This window comes from Halichoerus grypus, chromosome 14 (assembly GCF_964656455.1).
Source record: "Halichoerus grypus chromosome 14, mHalGry1.hap1.1, whole genome shotgun sequence".
In the NCBI taxonomy this organism is placed as follows: domain Eukaryota; kingdom Metazoa; phylum Chordata; class Mammalia; order Carnivora; family Phocidae; genus Halichoerus; species Halichoerus grypus.
Genome location: NC_135725.1, coordinates 1,227,644 through 1,251,072, shown reverse-complemented (window position 1 = coordinate 1,251,072; position 23,429 = coordinate 1,227,644). Strand labels below are relative to the sequence as shown.

General features: G+C 53.3%; 1 protein-coding gene across 3 annotated transcripts in view; it reads right to left on the bottom strand.

The window, feature by feature from the left end:
- FAM120A (family with sequence similarity 120 member A) overlaps positions 1 to 23,429 on the bottom strand; it is a 93,832-nt gene that overhangs the window by 19,264 nt on the left and 51,139 nt on the right. For all 3 annotated transcript variants that reach the window (XM_036113721.2, XM_036113722.2, XM_036113719.2), the window contains exons 8-12: positions 20,255 to 20,342; positions 18,035 to 18,262; positions 15,509 to 15,683; positions 6,512 to 6,761; positions 14 to 128 (exon numbers count right to left, since the gene is read on the bottom strand). In XM_036113721.2, coding sequence (XP_035969614.1) covers positions 14 to 128; positions 6,512 to 6,761; positions 15,509 to 15,683; positions 18,035 to 18,262; positions 20,255 to 20,342 — 856 coding nt within the window. The remainder of the gene's footprint in view (positions 1 to 13; positions 129 to 6,511; positions 6,762 to 15,508; positions 15,684 to 18,034; positions 18,263 to 20,254; positions 20,343 to 23,429) is intronic.

Below are 23,429 nucleotides of genomic sequence, written 5' to 3'. Positions count from 1 at the left end.
GCTTGTCCATTACCTTGAGCTCCTGCAGCTGGTCAGGCTCATAGAGTTTGGGGGACAGCGCCTGAGCCAGGAAGGCGTCCAGCTCCTGGCGACGCAGGATCCGTGCTCCAGGCCACTGCACCATATACCTACAGGTGGACAGAGAGGGTCTGGTGTCAGGATGGAGCAGTCACCAGTCACACACACAACCTGGCATCCAGGTTCTAGGGACACTCAGATGACATGCGCTGGCGGGGGGGGGGGGACCACCGAGAGTTCTCCCCCAGTGTCTTTATGCGCACTGCATGACACCAGCTACAAACGCGTGTCTCATCACCTGGGCTCAACACAGTGTTTGCTTTCAGGGTGATTAAAATAGCACACCACATTTGCACACGCTGCAAAGCGGCTGCTCAGCGATTTCTGGTACAACTTCACTCTGGTAAGGTATTCAAACCCTGAAAATACAATGTAAGCACCAATTTACATGATTGATTTATTTCGATTCAAGACCGGATACCTGGAAGGCAGACTCTAGGTCCAAATAAAAAAGACGCAGCTTCTGATCAAGAGCGAGTGTTGCGGGCGACACATGCACACCAGAGGCTCCCGACTGCAGGAGCGCGCCAGGGGAGGGGACAGAGCGGGGCCCACGGGACCAGAATGGACACCACGGCCTCCAGACCAGTGCCCACAACCCTTGGACACGCTGACCTCCCGGGGGCAGCTCTGGTGTGAGCAGCTGGAGGTGAAATCGACTTTTATTTTTTTTAAGATTTTTAAATTTTTATTTATTTGACAGAGAGAGCACAAGTAGGCAGAGTGTCAGGCAGAGGCAGAGGGAGAAGCAGACGCCTCGCCAAGCAGGAAGCCCGATGCGGGGCTCGTTCCCAGGATCCCAGGATCATGACCTGAGCCGAAGGCAGACGCTTAACCGACTGAGCCACCCAGGCGCCCCTGAAACCGACTTTTAAATCTGAAACATCCATCTGCGCCATCTGCCTGGGAACCGCCAGGCATCCATGGTCTTCCTCCTTACTCACCTCGCCACAAGCCCTGCCTCCATGACAACCCCAGCCCCGGCTTGAGGCTCCGCAAGAGCCCAAGGGCCCCAGCCCTGCACTCGGCAAACCTGAAGGACGACCCAGTCAAGTTGCCGCTGATTGCTAAAAATAACCTGGGGTGACAGACCCCTCTGTGACCTCTGATGGGCGGCTCAAAAAGAGCAGAGACAGCTGTGACATGCCTCACAAAGCTCCTTCCAGTCCTGTCTGCTGAGGAAGTTCTCTCAGAGCTTAAAATCTAAGTCAACAAAAGCAGGAACAAGGTGGTGTGGAGCCCTATTTTGGTAATAATCAATATTCATCCACGGGAACGTGCGTGAACAGGCAACAAAGGAGGTTCCATCCAGCAGATTAGGAGAAGTATTTTCAATAAAAACCGGTACCAGGGACCGGTCTACACGGGCACATACCACCTCCAAGCCCCGCGGCCCCAGCAACCCCAGGGCAGGGGCCACCCCGCCCCACCTTAGAGATGGGGACACGGCGGCAGAGCTTACGCGCTTTGCAGGAACATTACATGGTGCGAGGAGGAAATTTCAAGGCAAACAAACGGTAGACGCTGCGTCTGTATGGTATTTAGATTTAGCTGGATGTATTTAACGGAGACGTAAGCTTCACTTCGCGGAGCTGCCACTGTCCACAGGGACGAACACCACACCCCTGCAGGGGTGTGGGTGCCGCGTGCCTGGGGGACTGCGGTCTGCGTCAGGGCTCGATGCGAGAGAGCAGGTGTGCACAAAGGCCCCCACTCAGACAGCAGTGGCCGTGGGAAACACTGCTCCGTGTACGAACTCCAGCTGCACACCTGGCTGCTCTTGTATCGTGATGACATGCGCAGAACACGAGACCTGCCGTCGTGAGCACACGCACGTGGACAGCGCTGGCCTAAGACCCGCTCGGCGTTGTGCGCCCACCAGACACAAACACCTCCCCCAGCACCCCTCCCCCTGTTCCTTTTAAAATGATGAATGAGAAAAAAGGCCGTCTTGGGGACAGACTGGTTTTGTTGGCAGCAAAGACTCTCCAAAGTCAGTTTAGCTGAACAACAATGTTTTTGGTTAGAATCCCTGGTATGTCCCCCGTTTGGCTTTCTATTCACATTTTCACAGAACCAGCATTCACCTCTCTCTTTCTGGGTACACAAGGGAGCGAGGCATGTGCGGAAAGGTCGGACTCAACCACACCACACAGGCCATGCCCACGGTCATCAGTAAAGGTGACGGACAACGGCCTGGCCTGCTCCCCCACCTGCCACGCCGCTCCACACGAGCAGACGTGGGAGGCTGTCTGTGGGGCCAGGCAGAGGCAGGTCCCTGTGTGACCCTCCTGGGAAGGCTGTGCTTCCTAGGGTGCGGGCACAGGTGCCACCAACTGTCTGCGTCTCGCTTGGGGGCTCAAGCCCTCCACCCCCTTATCTACCTACTGACCTGAGTCCCACCAGGACTGAAGCCAGCCCGCTGCTCAGGAGAACGTGAGTTCTCTGGGATGAGGGCCTGTCTTGGCTGTACGCTGGGAAAGCCGCCTTCCGCCCTGTTCTGAACACTCGCTCCACTCCCACACTGAACCTCGGCTCCGGTGTGCACCCCACCCCCATCCCCCCTTCGTGAGGATGGTTCTAGAGATCTGGCTGCCATCCTCCCATCCCCCACTGCTGTCACAGTGTCAACTGCCCCAGAAGGGACACAGACATCAAGACCCTGGAGGCAGGAACAAACCTCACTGGAAAGAGACACTGGAACACACGCACCGAGAAACGGTCTAGTCAGGGGCGGACGAGCGGCAGCCAAGGTCTGGGAACCCATTTGTAGGGACAGCTTCCTGAAGCTGCCGCCCCGTTAGTTCACGTGCTGTCTACAAGACAGACCGTCTGCAGACAAGCCAGTGTTCGCCCCGCATCAACCCAGGGGAAGCCTGGACGCTTCAAGGACTGGAAGAGACTCGGCAGCTGAACGCAAGCACGAGCAGAGGTCTCCCGTTGCTGATGCACATCACTGGACAGCAGGCAAAATCTCACAGAGACATATGCACGAGCTGAACTAAGATGACTTTTCTGATTTTGACAATGTCTTTGTTTTTAGAAACACACACCCAAGAGCTCAGGGACAGAGGCATCGCATCCACAACTTCCACTCAAGGGCGTGTGTAGGGAGTCTGGGTGAAGGACAGCCGCAAACTCCTCAAACCCCTCTCACAATTTGCTCAAGTTCGAAGTTATGCAAAACAAACAAACAAAACCCAAAAAGGAAAAACAAGGAAACAGAAAAAGAAAGGGAAACCCTGTGGCCGACCCCCAGCCCTGCCCCACGCGGCCACCACAGCCAAGGGTTAGCGGCAGCACTCCCGCGGCCTCAGTGGGGAGCTGGCCTCAGGCTGACGCGCCCCTTCTTGCTGCCCGATGTCGCCGTCTGCAGCAAACTAACCTGCTCTCCTTGGATTTGCAGATCACTGGCCTTGAGAGTGAAGGACCAGTCTCTCCCAAGAGATAAGGCCAGACCACATTCAAAAATACCTGCCACGGATGCCAGCAAGTCTGTCAGGGTCCCGTGGACATAGAGCCAACTGCCTGGGCACCGTGTCTCCTGCTCGCAGGCCCCTCCCCATTCCCCTCACCTCCCCCTCTAAGACCCTCCCGCTTGGCCTGGACGGGGACGGTGGCCTTCCAGACATTAGTCCACCCTCTTCCCCGGTTGCTGGCTTTCTGAATAAAGCGACCTCTCTTTTCCCACCATCACTTTTCTCTTGAACGTTGATTTTTGAGAGGGGAGCTGCCGAACCTGAGTTCAGAACCGGTTCTGTCCAGGAACGGTCATCTGCTGGGCACCCACAGGGCCTTATCACCTCCCCTCCCGGGACCTAGGCCTGACCCCAGGGCCTCAGGAGCACACATTAACCCTGACCCCTCCTCCTGACCCTTCCACGCACCACCCCCTCCAAACTGTGAGGCCTCGACTCAGCCCACCCCCATGACCTGAGGTCGTACGGTGGAGCCAAAGGGGACCATGCAGTGCGTCTGTCACCTGCCTGTCCCCAAGCCCAAAATGCAGAAGGTAGAACAGACTCTCTTAGTGGAAGTGGACCAGCCTGCTTACAGGCGGCCCCCAAGCCCCCGGGGACTTGTCCTGTGACCCGCAGTCTCTCACCTCTTCCTGACTTCGTCTCCTCAACCAGCTCTACCTCCACAGGACCTGAAACCGTGAGAGGCTCTCCACGCAAGAAACCCCAGATGTCTGCCCATCTCCACAGCCAAGCAAGGCACCTGCCTCCCACCAGAGTGCTAGAGCCTCTCGTGACATGGCCAGTCACATTTACTAATCGTCCCAAGTTCTAAAATGAGTATATTTTCTATAAACAACCATAAAGATTGTCTTAAAAATGGGGACCAGGACAATCCTGAAATCTGGAAGACTTTACAAAGGCCTGGGGTGATGGCCAAGGAGTGGCCATGAGGACAAGGACAGAGACCAGGAGAGGAGGGCAGCCTTGGGTGCGGCAGGCGGCATCCTCTCTCCAGGTTGATGGACGGTCAGCTGTCCGCTGGGGTAAAGGCCACACACCAATTCAAACTTGGAAGAGAGAAATACAATCAACTAAATTTGTTCTTGCTAATTTGATCTTAGAGCATCGAAAATCTTCATCTCTAATGTTTGGCTACATATATATTTACTGATAAAAACAGGTCCATAAATGAATTTTCCATTTGAGGAAAACAGAAGATTGGAAACAAAGATCTAGTCTCTCCCACGAACCAATCCTCAATACGCTTGTGCCAACCTCAGTTTAGAGAAGGAGAGGCTTCTACATGAGTCACTGACCTTAAAGCCTGTGATGAATTTAAGAAACATCAGGAAATAAACACTCAACTAAAGCTCTGTCCCGTCCTCAGCCCAGGGTGAGAAACAGGGGAGTCGGGGCCCAGGGAGGAGGGACACACAGGGCTGGACCCCCAGGCTCTGATGCCAGGCTCAGAGGCCGCCCCGTGGGAAGGGTCCAAAGGCATGAGGCACCTGCTTACCAGAAACACCCTGGGAGGGCCTGGGAGACCGTCTCTACCCCTAGGAAGCAGGGCTGCCTGGAGAAAGAGAAGGGTGGTGCTCCTAGGATGATGGAGACCCATCAGGAGAACACACAGGCCAGCCCGACACGGCCCCAGCCAGTGACAACGAAGCACCAGATTTCGTGATGGCAGGAGTGGCCTAGGGGCCCCTGAAGAAGGCAGAAGCTGTGAGTCCACGGAGGTCTGAGGAGGAATGGAGTGTTCACACAAACAGCCTCCCACGGAACGTGTCCTAGCTACACAGGGGACACAGCGGCCCCACTGCAGAAGCCTGTGGACACCCGCCCCGCCTCACGGCCAGGGTGCAGGCACACAGCCCGTGCAAGACCACAGCAACTGAGGGGCCGCCGCACCTTCCAGCGTTTGGCGGAAAAACCAACAGGACTTTACCTCCAAACACAAACAGAGGCTCTTAAACGGACCCTGAAGTTAGACAGAAATAGGCATGATGTTGATCCTGATGACTACATTGTGCTTTTATCAGAAAATGCCCTTGTTTGTTCGAAAACCACACTCCAGTATGTGGGTTAAAAAAAGGCTCTATTTTGCCCACCCCATCACCTCCTGCTCTGCAACCATCAGTTTCTTCTCCGTATTAGGAGTCTGTGTGTGTGGTGAGCACTGATAATGCACACGACTGTTGAGTCAATACGTTGTACGCCTGAAACTAATATAATGTATATTAATTATACTTCAATCAAAAAAATTAAACTCTTAAAACAAAAAAAGCTCTTTGTACTGTACTTGCAACTTTTTCCTAAGTTGGAAATTGGTTCAAAAAACCCCTCAAAAAACTAATGAACCTAGTTCAGACATGCATGTCAGCACGAACTAACTCCCAACACCAACAGTGTCCACACAGGCATCCGGGGCTGTCGGCTGAGGGCATGCCAGCATGCAGGCCCAGATCCGGGTTTTCAATCCCTCTCCAAGGGGCAGGAGCCGGACCCCTGGAGAAGGCAGGGTCCAGAGCGAAGCAGGCATCTTGTGGTACCAGAAAGCAAGAATGTGCTGGGGGCACAGAGGACACAAGAGCCCACTGAATGAGCCCCCGAGGCCCGAGCTGGAACAATCTGAGCAACCAAACAAACAAGGATACGTCAGGTTATAACCCTAGGAATAAAACAGATAACCACAAGTCCGTACCAATCTACACATGATTAAAAGAGCTACAGCTGCCCTTCAGAACTCCTAACGACACATAACACACACAGCCTTCAACATCTCTAACGTTTAAGGGAGAAATTCTGTTTAAAATCAGTATGATATTTACATACAGTACACGCATACAGCCATCCCACCAACATGCCACACAGGATCAGTTCCGACGCACACTGCATCTCCACCACGCGAACACGGGACGGGGACCACTCCGCATGCACACGCACGGCATCCGGGGCGCCGGCCCGCCTACCGTAGGACGCAGCACAGCACCGTGAGGTGGGTGGGCACGCTGGCTGGGTTGAGCATGGCGGGCGTGTCCGACCTCATACAGGCCAGGAAGGCCCTCATCCTGCGGTTCTTGTCTTCCACCGCCTTCCCCAGCCACAGCCGCTTCAAGTTGGGGCAGGTCCACTCCCTGAAGGCAAGCGCTTCCACCAGCTCTGGCGTCTGCGGAGATTTCCCCTTGTAAGCTGCCCACTCTTTAATGATCACAGGCGGAACTGGAGGAGGGAAGAGCAGAGGAGAACCATTTACGCCCAGCTCAGCCACTGGGAGCCGAAACATATCCAACCCTCCAACAATTACAGTCTGCAGATGCCACCGCTCACACGTCAGTGCATTCTCTCATCAGCAAGCCACGGGCCACCAGTCCTCGGGTCTAGAACGTTCTGTCCCCTACGCACTTTCTCGTGGCTCAATCAGATTTCCATTCAGGCCACTGGTAAGTTTCTCCTCAATCAAATCATGACTTGATTTCCCCATACAACTAAGATGTACAAATCAGAGAGGTTGGAAAAAATTTATTAAGTCTGTTACGTTTTAATATTTACAACTGGTAAAATTTACAGAAGTATATGATTATCACGGAAATCCAATTTAGATAGCTAATCTTTTTCTACATAGACACTTTCACTATCAGATTTGAGAAACAATCCGCACTTGGTGCCACTTCGCTGGGAGGTCCCCTTTTAAACTGTGTTTTTAAAGATTAGTAAAAATAAGTGCCCTGCAGTGAGACCCTAAAAGCCCAGTAAGGCGGCAAACTGAGGCAAGATTCAGTGTTTTGAAATCCCAGGTGATGTCAGCACATGGTAATTCTATTCAGGAAGACTGAAGACAAAGCATAATAAAATTCCCCATTTCATCTCCAAAAAGGCAAGAAGGTCTAAGCTGATCTAATACGAAACAGTGGCCTCTTCCCCATAGTTGTCTTACCACTATTCGAGTCCATTAATTCTTAAAGCACAAACAAGCACCTCTTCCCACATACATTTAAATCCAGTAAGAGAAAAGTGTGACAGGGGAGTCACGGTGAAGACATGGCACACCACAGGGACCGCGTCCAGTGTCCCCTCGCTGCACTGAGGGGACAGGCCGATGCTGGGCTTTGGGTGTGTGTTTCCTGGGCAATGAAAGCTCACTTGGGCCCATGACTGCTGGAGCAGAAGTGGGAACCAAGAAGCAGCCAGCGTGACCCACCCAGAACCAGATGGCACTGGCACTCCACTGTCCTCTTCCACAGGCCCTTCTACCCAAACAAGAGCATCCCAGATGGGCTCACTTTCCCGAAAGTACCGCCCAATGCAGACGGGAGACTGAAGGCCCAAACTCTGGTGGAATGAGCGATGGACCACCTGCAGCTCCCCAGTCCTGCCTGCACAGGGTCCTGGAGAATGTGGGCAGCCAGACACCTGGACACACAGGGCATCAGCAACAGGACAGCCAGCTCCGCACACCCAGCCCCAGACAAGGCAGGGAAAGGTGCGCTGCTGCGGAACCCTGGGACTCCCACCCCAGGAGCAGGCTGCTGGAGCAGGGTGCCGGTCAAGATAGCTCCCCAAAATTGTCTTCTCACAAAAAAGTTACTGTTTTGTCACTGGGAAAATCCCTTTCATTCACATTTGAGTATCTTAACATTTAAACACTAAAGAAAAATCTAAAATGTGTAAAATACTTGAGGTCCATTAAGCGCAAACAGATACACATGTATACATAAATACGTGCATCTTTGTATTCATCCGTATTTTGAGACGTCAGACACGCACCCACGCAGTCCCTGTCCTTGGACTCACAATCTAGCCCCACACCGACAGGCCTCGGCACACGCGGCCTGCACACCGGCAGCCGTCACCACAAGGCCCCCTCAGCCCAACTAGTATCAGGGGCTGGCAGTCGTCAGCCCCAGATAAAGAGGACAAGGTTGGTCACAAAACAAGCCCTTAACCAGCAGGCTGCTGTGTGTCTCCCGGTTAATCCGCAATGTTCATTTCCTTGCCAAAAGAAGCAAAAACGCACAAATCTATTTTGAAACATATTCATTTTGGTGGCAAAGGTTTAAAGGCACTGATTAGATTTTATCTCTGTAGGATTCGCTAATCTCGGTTCTTTCACTTTCTCCTCACCACACGCGCACGCACGCTCACGCACGCACGCACGCTCACACGAGGTGGCTGCCCGGTGCCAGGTCTCTGACCTGAGCCCTCTGGGAGGCGTCCTCACTAAGTCCATCTGCACCTCTGTCCCCACTGCTCTCTAACACCTGCCACGGTCATTCTACTTTATTGTGTCCTGCTTTCATCTAGAAACAGGTCTGGGCAGCACCCTCTTGTTCTCGAGGTCCAGGCCCCACATGGAAGGGGGGGTGGGGGGCATGGAGGCAGCCCCTCACGCCCGCCTGTCCCCACTCCCCCCGGGGCTCCCCAGACAGCTGTGCACGCATCTTCCAGCTGGCAGAGGCCGCCGGGGACATGCTCTGCACCCACCAGGAGCGAGGGGGGGCAGGGCTGCGCTCCCTGTGAAGGAGGGGTCCCGTGTAGTCACTTCCTCTTGTCGCTCTAAGTATTTTTGTTGCCTAACTGCACTACTCATGAACAGCTTGAATCTAATTTAGGAAATACAAGGGAAGGAACACAAAACTTTGTCCCGAGAGCAAAGCTGCTCCTGACTTGCTTTACCTTTAACGTGTGTGTATCTGCTTCTGGAAGTCGTCTCACGTACCATCACTTAACAGTGGGGGAGCCTATGGCCAATCACCTCATAGGTATTTACTGAGCACCTTCTATGTACCAGGCGGGGGTGGGGAGCTGAGGAGGCAGGGGAGGCTCAGGGGCCAACCGCCACGTGCCACGCGAGACCCAGGGTGTCCTCAAACCCTGAGGCCCAGCCCTGGGACCAGGTACCACAGAAAGGGGCCGAGGACTCACCCTAAGGCAACCTTGAGAAGGAAACACAGGCACCTCCTGCCTGTTATGTGGCTACAAGCTACATTGTGTGAGGCTGACCACAGTTAACTCATCACAGCCCAGTGCGGATAAAGGATCCCAGGGACGGCAGTTTCCAGGTGACGCGCAGCCGTCCCTGTGTGCATGTCCCCATCCACGCACCCGCCCGGGACGGAGGGCTCAGGCTCTGTGACTCCACTCGCAGGGACAATCAGAAGGAGAGGCGCCAACAGCACAACCTCTGGGCTCCTGTGTTTGCCAAAAGCACTGGTTACGTGGGGATCACACATGGGGAAGCCGGGGTATTACGGGCCCCCTGGGCACACACGTCTGCCACTCAGACAACAGCACTGTGATAGATCAGCATGGCCGCGACGACCCCACGTTGTGTAAGACACGCCCTCATGCCCAGAAACCCTGCCGCGACGCCATCAGCGAACATTCACCTCAGCTTTTCCACCGACAGAAAAACTCACCCTTTCAGGCAGAACTGAAAACACTGAACGGGAGACTGTCTTCCTTCCCTCACGCTCAAGCGACATTTACGTCGGCAAAAACCACCCCGGGGTGCTGGTTTTCTGTCCTGCTAGAGGCCTCGTCTACAATGCGCCTTCTTTACGGGAAGCACCTCCTCAAAGTACAGGCTGGGACCTACCACGCTGTCACACCTGAGCTGCTGGCGAGGACCCAGCAGCCCCCTCGGACGCCAGGCACGGCCGCACGGAAGCCCAGGGCAGCCAGCTGCCTTGCCAATCTGTTCTGACGCCGTCCCAGGCCAGGAATGAGGAAAATGTTCATTTCGTGAGCCAACTCCAACCAGCCGGCGGTGGCTGCCGGCAGAGCGCGCGATGCAGAACGCCCACGCCCAGGGCCGGCGACCGCGAGCGCTAGCCACGCCCGCCCCGGCCGAGTGTGCACGGCCGAGGGAGGAGGGGCGCAAGCCAACCGGGCCTGCGGTCTGCGGGCAGCGTGTGCGCGCACGTAGGGAGGAGGGGCGCAAGCCAACCGGGCCTGCGGTCTGCGGGCAGGCGTGTGCGCGCACGTCGGGAGGGGGGCTGCCGCGCCTGCTGAGCCTCACGGCGCAGAGAAGCAACAAAACCACACAGTAAGTAAAAACAAAACCTGGTTCTTCTGCATCTATGCCGAAACAGAACACTGGGCAAATGGCAGCTGCACCTGCCTCCTCACAGGAGTGGACACGTGAGGGGCGCGGCCCAGCTGGCTGCCCGCTCCCTGGTGCGAAAACGTGTGTGGGCGCCCTCTAGCACACGGCGCGAGGCCCCCCAGGCCGCAGAGCGCGGTGCTCCCGACACGCCCGCGACTACGCCCGCTTCCTGCCCCTGCGCACGCCGCTCCCGGTGTGTCAGACCCAGGAGGGCAGGGACCCAGGACAAACACGGCTCTGAAGGAGGGCCACGACCTGCCACATGGAGCCGCTGCTCACAGGTCGCTGAGGAAAAGGCAGTCGCTAATGCTACTCCTGGAAAGCTTTGTAGAGTAAGGAAACTCAGATAAATATAAACAGCCTTCACAAAATCACAGGGGAAATGTGTATGATAACCAAATTTCACACATATTAAAACAACGCACTAATATTGGTCATATTATTCTGTTCTATAATATAATCCACAGTGAACCAATTTAATTTTACTCCTTTTTAATCAGTAGAACCAATTACTTGGCACAAACAAAATTTCTAAAGCAAAAGCAAACTGCACCACGAAGAAATCCAGGTTTCCTTTGGCTTTTCCTATTTAGAAAGTGGAGACTTTCATCTCCTGTGTCTGCACCTTATGTCCCTTCACTTTCTAGAAGCCTGTTTCTCTTACTTAATTTTGACGTCCTGGGGAGTCCTGAGGCTAGTTTTTCTAAGGGGACAATAATTTGAAAATGTGCCCATCACTGGGCTTTACTTCCTGGATTTTTACCTCTTCCACCGTGGCCAGGAGTCTTGTTACCCTGCAGTCTTTTTGGAACCAGACCCCCTTTCTTCCTGCCCCTCCTGACTGCCCTGGCGGGGTGAGGGACAGCTGAGGGGCACCCCCAGGGGGCAGCAAGCCTGGGGCCACCAGCAGGGCGGGAGCTTCATGCTCCAAGCCTCCAGCCGGACAACTGTCCCCAGGCCCCACCCAAGAGCCAGCAGCCATAAAGGCAGATCCCAGCAACTGCCACTGTCCCCATCCAGAATATGGGGCAAATCGCTTGTGCCAGGTCTGCGGTCTTCCACGTGGCCCACTGGAGGGGCCTGGAGCGCCCCCGTCGGTGACTTTGAGCAGCTAACTGTCATAATAAATAATCTTCTGATGAATTTCCTAACAGCAGACAATGGAACCCAGGGATGGACACACAGAAAATAAACTGCCAGCATGTAATTCAGTATGACTTTCACAGGCCAGAGTTTTTAAGGATCTGAGGGTGGATATCCCGCTTTAACCATATGACTTTAAAAATGAAACTCGCTAAAATCACACGAGCACTAGAGCACTTGTTACAGATTATGAAACGCTTTATCCTGTGTCTTGATCAAGAGACTGCATTTCCGGGGCGCCTGGGTGGCTCAGTCAGTTAAGTGTCTGACTCTTGATCTTGACTCAGGTCTTGATCTCAGGGTCATGAGTTCAGGCCCGGCAATGAGCTCCATGCTGGGCATGGAGCCTACTTAAAAAAGAGAGAGAGAGAGAGACTGCATTTCCAAATGGATACAGGTCTTAAATGTGGTGAGAGTTCAATATTTTTAAACAACCCTTCAGACTTCACGGGTCCTCTGACTGGTTCTGACAACAAAGCCCTCCTGGGGAGCCCCCAGCTGTCACGGCGAGCACATCGAACCAACATCACGCTGACACCATGCTGGACCCGGAGCCTCCTCACCTGCCACAGACGGCGGGCTCACCTGGGACCCACGGAGTGGACGGCGGGGCCAGCAGGCAGCTGAGAAACAAACCTGCCCCAGAGACCTCATGGTGCACGGTCAGGGCTTTATGAATCTCCTGCAAAGTACCACTGACCTCATTTCATCCACAGATGGTCTAAGAGTGGCCACGGGTAAATCATGGTTTCAACAGACTCAACTTTCAAACCTAATCAACCGGGAACTCCTGAGCAGCAACAACAACCGCACCTCATCCACAGCCCCAAGGGCTTCCTCCCTAAGAACACCAAAATGCGCAATCACTTATGACATGTTTCAGGCGGGAAACCCACGGCAGGGGCATCACCACATCTGCGTTGAGTCAGCTGGGATCTAAGAGCGGGCTTCAGGGAGCAGTCCTCAGGGAACAATCATAATGCACTGTAATGAGAGGTGAAGGTCACCACGTTCCTCTCTCACACAAGGTTTGCTCTGAGTAAGCTCCCAGCGTTGAGGCTCAAGGCTCACAAAAGCTCCTAAGGACAAAACTCTTCCCTGTGGAGAGCTGGTGCTCCAGTTAGCATGATCACCAGCAAATAAAGAGCATGCATTACTGACCTAAGAACCTTTTCTAAGGCTGTTTTCCCCTCATTAAGACAACCAATGCATGAAACAAATTCAAGTGTATCAGGTCCCCAAAAAGACCAAAGAGACCTGGGTTCTAAAGCCACTCATTACAGAGCTAACAACGGTCTCTTAACCTGTAAACTCAGAGGTCAAATGGACACATCTTTCCACCTAGAGGTTCACCGTTACCTGTAACCCACGTGAATCACACTTTTCTAGGTGCCACTGACGTCCCAGGGCTGGTTCACAGCTGCTTTCCCATTGCCTCCGTTCAGCCGCCTGTCCCTACCCAGCCCACCCTCCTGAACAGAAATGTCCCACCCTTCCCCACCCTTCAGTGGTTTCCCCGTGACTGACAGAAAAGTGAGAACCCACTTTCTTTCGTCGCCTGAGCAGAAAAACTACAATGCGCTCAGCACCAACCTCCCCCAGAAACTCAGCCGGGGGGCACCTGGGAGGCGCATTCAGTTAGGTGTCTGACTCTTGGTTTCGGCTCAGTTCATGATCTCAGGGTCGTGAGATAGAGCCCCGCGTCAGGCTCCATGCTTGGTGCGGAGTCTGCTCAAGATTCTCCCTCTCCCTCTGCCCCCCCTCCCCAGATCTCTCTCTTTCAAAATAAATTTAAAAATCTTAAAAAAAAAAATACATACATATAAAAGAAACTCAGCCAGTCCACACGCCCCCATGCACAAGAGCTTTAGAGCTCACAGAGCTCATCTGTACCACTCCTCCCTTCTTCACTGTCCTGTCCCTACACCCCCCCCACCCGTCCTCTCCCCACAAGCGCCAAGCCCCACCAGCGTGGTGCGCGTGCACGCCCAGCCCTGCACCACAGGGCACTGCTCTCTTGCTTATGACCAGAGGGTGCTGGTCTGTGCAGCGAGCACCATCCCGTGCCTCCGGCATCCCCTACTGCCTGCTCAGGGCCCAGTCGGGCACCTGCACCGCCCAGGTGCGGAGCAAGCAACAAGGGGGTGCGCATGCTGCATGGCACAGGGCTGCACCGCACACCTGCAGCAGGGCAGAGACCCCCTGACTTCCTGCCGTCCCTGGCACCCGCAGCTCACCTGTGACACAGAACTCCCGAGATGGGAAGAGCGCACCTGCCCACCGCTGAGGTGCACACAGAGCTCAGCAGCCCACCTGGACTGCTCTACAAAGCTGTGGGCGCTGCAGAGGGGACCCATCCTGGAAAACTCCCAGGAGTGTGCTAAATACAGAGAACTGTTTCTGGAACATAACCAAATGAGGAAGAGAACAGCTTTCACCACGAAAGCCAGACTTGTGCTCCGGAGCCGAGGGCACAGCAGGAAATGGGGCTGCCCAGCACTCTGCAGCACCTGGCAGTCTAGGCCAAGGCAGAAGCAAGGGGCCACGGCCCTGGAACGGAGGTCGCAGCTGCAGGGCCTGCGCCGGCCGGTGCAGAACACTGGCCAACCCTGTGCGAAGCGAGAAAGAGGATGTGTCCACCAGGGCCGTCCCGGCGCGGTAGAGTCCACTGACAACACTCAGTATTTCCCGCGGGGCCTCCAGCCCCAGGCGAGGAGGCAGACGCATTAGCTATAGGCAGCTACAGAGCTCAGTGGCCACCCTCAGGTCAGGGCATGGAGGCGCTTCATTTTAAGGCTTACTGAACCACGCTGCAGCGTAGTAATCAGAAACAGAAAACGTCAGAACCTATGGAACGAGCTTTTAGAATTGCTAGAATCTCTCCAGTTCAGAGTCCAAAGGTAAGACCGTCACGTGCGTCCCTGAGCACAGCTCAGCTGCGGCATGCCACCAGGCCTGCTCTGACCCGCTGCACACACAGGGGATCTGTCCCTAAACAGTCTTAGTTGAGGCGATGCTCTGGTCATCCACAATGTCCACAGGTCAGGATATTCTTATTTTAGACTGTATGTTTTGGGAAACTTTTCTATATTTCCTAATAAATATACAGTGACTTTTAACATCTCCTACATTAGTAAATAAAATAACCTAAGATAGACACGGTTCTCCCCAAATATTACGCTGCCCCATTGGAAGATGGAAAATGCATGCTCTGACCTCAGCTTTTGCCAACCTGTCAAACAGCACCTTCCGTCTTTGCACTTCCCCTCCACCCCAGGGTCGATCAGCTGGAGTCCTCGAGGGGGACAGTGACCAGGGCCCTGTCTGCTGCGGGCTGTGCACGGGCACACGACACCCGCACAGAAGCAGCCACACGGAGTGAGGGCCTCCCCAGGAACACGGACCAGATACCGGAGCACACGCCACTGTCGCCCTGCCTGGGACGCGCTTGCCACAGGAGAGGGTGCCCGTCCGGACTGTTTCCAGATCAACATCCAGTTTAAAGTGCACATGTTTTACCAAATACACAGCATGACTGGAACATTACTGAGGAAAACAGCCTGGGGCTGGTCCTCCTGTCCTAAGGACCCCGTGGAGCCCACCGTCTTGCGTGGGGACGCTCGGGGCAGACTCAGTCACGATCCTCTGAGGCTTTGGAAAATGCACAAGAGGTTACGAGGTACCGAGGAAAACAAACAATGGATTTCACAGTACATACATTCTGGTGGAAGTCTGTTCTTTCTAAAAGCAAGTCTCTCAGTTTTCTTTCTGCTTTCTGCCAAGCTAAACAGCACTCCGTAAACATACTGGCGAACTGGCCTATAGAGCAGGGCGGCGGGAGGCAGGTCTTTGCTGGCTTCATCTTCAATAGAAACAGCAATTTTGATTTCACCCTTTGCATGGAAGAAAGCAGAATAATATTGCACATTTTTCATGTTGAATTTACAACAAACTCACAGAAATACACTGCATTATCTCCAGTTAACGACATTGCAATTCTATTCCAAATCAATTGCTTAACCACTTGCGTGCAGTGGGGTGTTAGGGAGAGTTCATTTAGTGGGTTGTCAAAACATGCGCTCAAAGAGTCAAAATAAAATCTACATGGTTTCATCTTTAACCTGGAACCAAGAGCATAAGGAAACCACATAGACGACCCCGAAATCTTTGAACCAATCTGGACAGATAAGAGCAGACAACAAATAGAATAGAAAATGCTGAGAACTTGCAAATTTTACTTATGAGTCAAGATGGTCATATGTAATGAAATTCATAATTTTTAATGACCTATGTGAAATCCAAGAAATGAGTATCCTGAAAATAAAATGGTCAAATTGTCTTTACCAAGCTCTTCCATAAAACGTTAGCATGTGCGTACATGGTCTCCCAACGAGCACGCCCTGCAGCCTCCCTCATTCTGCACAATTTCAGCATGTGCCAGGACTCGGGAGACGTGCCTCCTGAATGAGGGGCACGCACAGCCGCTGGGGCAGCCCTCGAAGGAAGGCCCACTCTGCTCACATCCCGCAGCCAACACGGCACGAGACAAGGGGCTGGGCATCCACACCTGAGGTGGTGGCAAGACCTCTGTGGCCCCGTCTCCGACATTCTATGGCATCAAGGTACATCTCGAGAGATTTTGCAGGAACTTTATTTAGGAATGTTCATGACATAAGAGTATACATATGACCTTCAATGTCTGTTAAATTTATCACTACCTACTCTTTCAGTAATTCCCTGGCCTTTGCTCTTTCTTCACATAGATTTATGTGAGAGAGAGTGCGGTGGGCACTCTCTCCGGGTCCCTGGCTCAGCCGGCTGCCTGCGTGAGTGTGAAGCTCTCGCCTCACTGAAGACACGTCGGCCTGACAATTTAATACCAGAGCCACGTAGCTCACAGCAAACAGCATGCCTGACACGCTAAGCCTGCCCTGACATACAGAAAAATGGTAGGTGGCATTTTAAAATCTGAAGAGATAATCATTTACTTTTCTCAACCACAGTCACTTTATCAATATTTGCCCTTGAGATGAGGGAGTGGTGGAAGAGGACAGGCCGTCTGTCACTCAGCCTGCCCCCGAGTAGACCACAGCAGCAGGGCAGAAGCACAGGGGTCCAGGGCCTCACAGCCCACATAACCCCACGGGGAAAGGGCGCAATCTCCCCCAAACCTAGGTCCCTTTAAACTCGGGAAATCCTCCCGCGAGAGGAACTTTCCACTTACCCTTACAACATGCGTTGCCCCTGAAAAATAAAATGTTTACCTCACAACCGTAATCTGAAAAGTGATACCATACGTGCAGACCCGTATCACAGAGTGCATGACACCTGGAGGCGACTGCGGTTTAAACATAAAACTCTGGGTGCCCTTGGACTGACACCGAGGGAGCGATGCTCGGGTCAGCCAGCTAACGGTCGCAGTCCGGCTCGGGGTGCTGTGGGGCAGGGGGGCTTGTGCACTTACTGACCCCACCTTACAAAGCACAGATGGATTGCAGAAAACAGGGAGAAAAATGTCTGATTATCTGTGGGGGTACAGACACTGATGAAAACATGTTAAAAATACATGATGGCAATAAACCCATCCACATGAGAAATCTGGTCACCGAGGTTACATGTTAAATCGTGGGTCTAGGGCCATAAACATCAACAGAAAGACTACAAGTCACTGAGAAAATTTAAATGGACACATAGATCCATTCGAGACACCAAGATTCAAAAACGATGCCACACTGGATATCTATTGAAGCATATGTTTGGTAAGACACTAATAAAGTGAAATCCTGATACTGTATAAACACAAAATCACATTTTCTGACTGTTAGCATGTCACACAGTCCTGTGTTCGATTTTCTGCTGAAGGGCTATAAGCTGCACTCGACAAGCCCGAGGATGCGGAGCGCTGTCCGCCACTCCACAGGGGTGCTCTAGGACAGATGACAGAGAAGACAGGCAGTGCACGTGACAGCTAATTAAACCTCACACTATGGTATAAATATGGTACAGAAAATTTTAAAATTAGAAATGAAAATAAAATCACAAGTCAGAAAAATAACATGATGTGCCATTAATTACACATCTCAAAACTATTTCCTATCAAACCGAAGGGGAAAATAACCCTTTCCCACGTTCTTCTCTTTGTGCGTTGACAGGTACGCATTTTTGCCTTTTCTCTCAACGTTTAGGAATGGGGAAATGCAGTCCGTTTCAGGTGCCTGGTCAGATGGAAAGCGGCCACCCGTACCTTTGTCAGGACGTGGAAGATGTAGGGGTACATCAGCCCCTTCTTGTGCCGATGCTCCGCCACTCTCAGTACCTCGGGCGCCACCGGGGGCAAGGGCGGTGTGGTGATGTCCATGTGGTTGCGGGTGGGCATGGACAGGAGGCACGGGATCGGCTGCACAGTGCCCATCTGGCTCCCCTTTCCTTCAGCGAGCTGGCTGCCCGAGGAGGCAGTGGATGAGCCTTCCGTCTGCAGAGCCATGGGCGACAGGGGAGAACGGGTCAGGTCATGTTTCCACTCCTTTCACTGTGTGTCTCGTGCAGAGGACCCCTCCCCAAAGAGAGGGAGTGGGAGTGGCCCCCCGAGCCTGGGTGGGGGTGGGTGACCCCGCCACACTATTCCCAGGGGCCCCTAAGGGTGGGAGTGGCCTTCTGTGCTTGCTGACCCCCGGGCAGCCACCGTGTCCCCCCCTGCTCGCTGTGTGGAAATGGGAGGGGACGCTCAGAGACACTGTGTCACTGCCCAGGAACTCGCAGCACCGCGGCTCACACCCACTCCTCACCACCACAGCTGGCGTTCAGAGAACAGACAGAAACCCAAACCCAGGTCATCATAACGCCCCAAATTAAGTATACACAGGGAGCTGCTTACTAAAAAGTAAAGCAAAAAACAAACTAATTCCATTAAAACTGATGAGTCAGATCCTTACATAATGACACAGAAATATGAACGTAGGATAGCATTAAGTGAAAAATATCCATCCTGTAACAACCAATCGCCAAAGCACAGAACGTGCACAAGCTGCAGAGGGGAGAGTGGGCCCCACGTGGGGCTCAGGGATGGAAGGCTGCAGGAAGCGGGCTGGGGAAAGGGAAGTCTGCAGAGGGACACCCTTCACTTTCTCTTCATGAATTTAGCGAAGTCCAAAGTGTTTACTGAGATCAATTATTATTTGCATAACAAACGGTTTTATTCTTTCTCATGATAAATGCTGGAAATAATAATTGCTTATTGCTTGATTTCGTGTCAATCTAAGGAATATACATTTCTCTGTTTTGAAACAAAACATATTCTTTACAGTGGTATGTACTTAAGTGCTTAATTTTATCCTTTAAAACACAAAGTACCAGAACTGGCCTTAAAAAAAACTCAAGGATAATCCATAAGTGTTTTCTATACTCTCCATTCACAGAACAGAGACACAAGCAGCTGAAAATTTTGGAAGATGCTCTGCAAATAACAGGCATCCACAGAGCATTTCTGTTGCTCATGCACAGGATGAGCCTTCAACAGCGAGAGTACCCGGAGCCTTACACGAATTCCCGACACGGCGTCACCTTGTGTACAAACACGTGCGGGCACAGGTATGGCTCTGCAGCAGGAGGCTATGCTAGGGGTCACTAGCAACAGGGGGAGGCAGATAAAAGGGGGAACGGAATGAACTTTACTTTCATTTCTAACGTGTACATTCGAAGTGATTCCTCATTCAATCCCCACAAAACCCTGCAGGAGATGAGGGCTCTGCAAGGCTCTAAGTCCTGACAGGAGTGTGTACCAGCGGACAGGAGGCTTTCCAGTAGGCCCCGCCCAGCCTGTGGAAGACAGGAGCTGTCGCCTTCCCCTCCCCCGTGCATCTGGGACCCCCTCCCCCGCACCGACGTCCGGGACCCCCTCTCCCCCATGTCTGGGACCCCCTCCCCCGCACCGACGTCCAGGACCCCCTCTCCCCCATGTCTGGGACCCCTCCCCCGCACTGACGTCTGGGACCCCCTCCCCCACACTGATGTCTGGGACCCCTCTTCCCCCACACTGACGTCCAGGACCCCCTCCCCGACATTGACACCCGAGACCCCCTCCCCCGCAACGACATCTTGGACCCCCTCTCACACTGACATCTGGGACCCTCTCCCCCACACTGATATCTGGGACCCCTCTTCCCCCACACTGACGTCTGGGACCCCCTCCCCCGCAACGACATCTTGGACCCCCTCTCACACTGACGTCTGGGACCCCCTCCCCCGCAACGACATCTGGGACCCATCCCCCAGTCACTGTCCTTGACACCCCCCCGCCAGTCTGTGACCCCCCCCTCGTCCCCAAAGTGTGTGACGCCCCCTTGCCTTCCCACCTGCCAGTGTCTATTACAACACGCTTAAAAAAACAGCACTTTGCTTCAAACCAAGCCCTAACATCACATGCTCAAAGAGTCAAGATCTGAAGGAATAAAAGCCGAGCTACTACCTTTGTTTGGTCTCCTGGGTCTCCCCGAGCTTGTGGCTCCCCGTGGCTCCCCGTCTTGTCCCAGCCAATCTTGTTCCCACTGATGTGGCTGAACAGAAACAAAAGGAACACGGTTACCGATTAGCGTCTGCGTCCCATCACACCGGCCACGACAAGACAGCCTGCACCGAGCCCACAGACCGGCTCTACGGACCTCGGCTCCCCCAGCAAACCCCCGCCAGAGAGAGCCCTGCACTGGGAACACTCTCTGCTTGCTCAGTGGGGCAGCGACCCCACTCTCCAGAAAACACGGAGCACCGAACCCAGCACAGGGCCCAAAGAGGCCCAGGGACGACCACGGAGGGGACCAATGGAGGAGGCTCAGCCGTCGTGGAGACAGGATAAAACAATCCCATTGAACTGACAGCGATCAGGCAGGGGAGGGTTACATGTCATGTGGATCGAGTGTCACTCATAATTCATACAGACACGTAAGCTATGAGGCGCTGAGAGACCATACACGGGGCGCTTGGCCTGTTCTCAGAGAGGCTGCAGGAGCACCGGCGAGGGAGACTCATCAGGGAAGCCAGAGGTGGGTTCAGAGAACAAACGGACAGCACAGTCTTATTTGGGGAATGGCTTCAAGTGACAAAGCAGCAACTAGGGCCTGGAAAGGGATGGGGAAGAGCACGGAGGGGCTCACAGGCCAGAACGAGGCATGTCAGTCAGCAACTTGAAAACTCTGTAGGTTGTGACCCATTAGCAGCTCAGGAAAACAATTCAGTGGGCTTAACCAGCATTTTTATTTTTATTTTTTTTTTTAAAGATTTTATTTATTTATCTGAGAGAGAGAATGGGCGACAGAGAGCATGAGAGGGGAAGGGTCAGAGGGAGAAGCAGACCCCCTGCCGAGCAGGGAGCCCGATGTGGGACTCGATCCCGGGACTCCAGAATCATGACCTGAGCCGAAGGCAGTTGCTTAACCAACTGAGCCACCCAGGCGCCCCTTAACCAGCATTTTTAAAAGATTTTATTTATTTATTTGAGAGAGAGAGAGCAAGAGAGAGAGAACATGAGCAGGGGGAGGGGCAGAAGCAGGCTCCCCACTGAGCAGGGAGCCCGATGCGGGGCTCAATCCCAGGACCCTGGGATCATGACCTGAGCCGAAGGCAGACGCTTCACCGACTGAGCCACCCAGGCGCCCCTAACCAGCATTTTTTCAAGCATTTTAAAATGGAACAGAATGCAGTAAATGTGGGACACATGACATTATCGCATACATCTTTTCTTCACTTGTTATTATAGACCACAACACAAAAGAAAGTTTACTGTGGTCCCGGGGCAAACTCGTGAAAAGCGCTACCCTGGAGGAAGCTGGGAATCTGGTGCTGAGGCACAGCCCTGCAGACGGGAGCCTTCCGTCGTCATCCCTCCCCACGCCAAAACCCGCTTCTAAAACCAACGCTGGCCACAAGGCCTGCCAGGGAAGAGCGCTTTTACCAGACTTGACTTTCTAACAGACCCACGGGACAGATGGAGATTTGTTAAGACCCACTAATTTCCCTGGGATGCCTGGGCAGCTCAGTTGGTTAAGAGTCCAACTTTTGATTTCGGCTCAAGTCATGATCTCAGGGTCCTGGAATCAACCCCGCATCGGCTCTGCAGTCAGCAGGGAGTCAGCGAGGAGTCTGCTTGTCCCTCTGCCACACCCCCACCCACCAGCTCATGAGTGTGTTCTCTCTCAAGCAAATAAATAAATCTTTAAAAAAAAAAAGACCCACGAATTTTCCTATCTTCCAACTGACTTCATTTTAGTTGTTACCAAAACAAAACAGAACAAAACAAAAAAATGCAAAAAGGAGAGACGAGAAGCAGGCTGCCCATCGTAAACCAAGGGTCGTGCCCCCCGTTGTGTCTCTCAGAGCCCATTCGGCTCCTCAGTCCCAGCCACGGGACGGGGCACCTGGACAGCTGCCCGGCGTCCAGGTTCCTGGTCATCAGCAAGGACGCAGAAAGCACTGCTCTGTGCAGGTCCGCTCCTCCTATGTGCGCCTTCAGCCCACAGCTCTGCCAAACCAGAAGGAGCCCTAGTGATGAGCTGCGGCACCACAGGACATGGAAGTACTCCGAGAGCATAACGATCATTCTGTTTAAACTCGAGACAAAAGCAGCCATGGTGGAGGAGAGGCTGCAGCAGGGCTCAGGATGTGAGCCCACAGACCCTACACCTGAGTGGGAGACGGAGAGGACAGCCCCACCACACATGTAGAGCACACATTCCAAGCACTGGGAAGCAAAAGTTGGCAGCACTGAAGTGTCTAGAACACGGCACAAACAGAGCTGCCTACGTACTTTTTCACTAAGAAGTCAATGACCTTTATTTACTGAAACTTTGGAACAAATTACTTAAATGCTTACAAGTTTGGTTTTTTTTAAAGATTTTATTTTCTGACACAGACACAGCGAGAGAGGGAACACAAGCAGGGGGAGAGGGAGAGGGAGAAGCAGGCTTCCCGCCGAGCAGGGAGCCCGATGCAGGGCTCGATCCCAGGACCCTGGGATCATGACCTGAGCTGAAGGCAGCTCAACGACTGAGCCACCCAGGTGCCCAAGTGCTTACAAATTTTATAAAGAGATATAACATCCATTAATTACTATTTTAAACAATTAGGTATAACATACCTGTAAAAAAAAACTGCATGAGTTACAAGTGAACAGCTTAATGGGTGGCCATAATTTGAGCACACGTGTGGGCAGCCAAACTGAGACAGGGCTGACGCACCAGGCGGCCCCTCCTTGCCCTGATCCAGACCTCCTCCCCAAGGACATCGGCTGCTTTACTTCTAACAGCAAACACAGCCTTCCCTAGGCTTCGAGCGCCACAAAATTGGAACGGTGCAGCTGTGCACTTCCTGTGGCCCGCGGTTTGGACTCAGCCATCTTCCTGCCCGCCATGCTGGTTCAGCCTCCCTGCTGGACGTGTTCCAGGGAGAGCACGCCACCATCAGGGCTACAGTCCAGCCCACAAGACATCCTAGGAGCTCCCACCCTTGACACGCTGGGTCTCCTGTGGCGCCCACCTCAGCCTTTCTCGGGATGTGGTGACCCCCACATGGTCTGGTCTGCATTTCCCTGATGACGAAGGAGATGAGCACCTCTCCACGTGTGACATCTTCTCTTGGGGCTGCCTGTACAA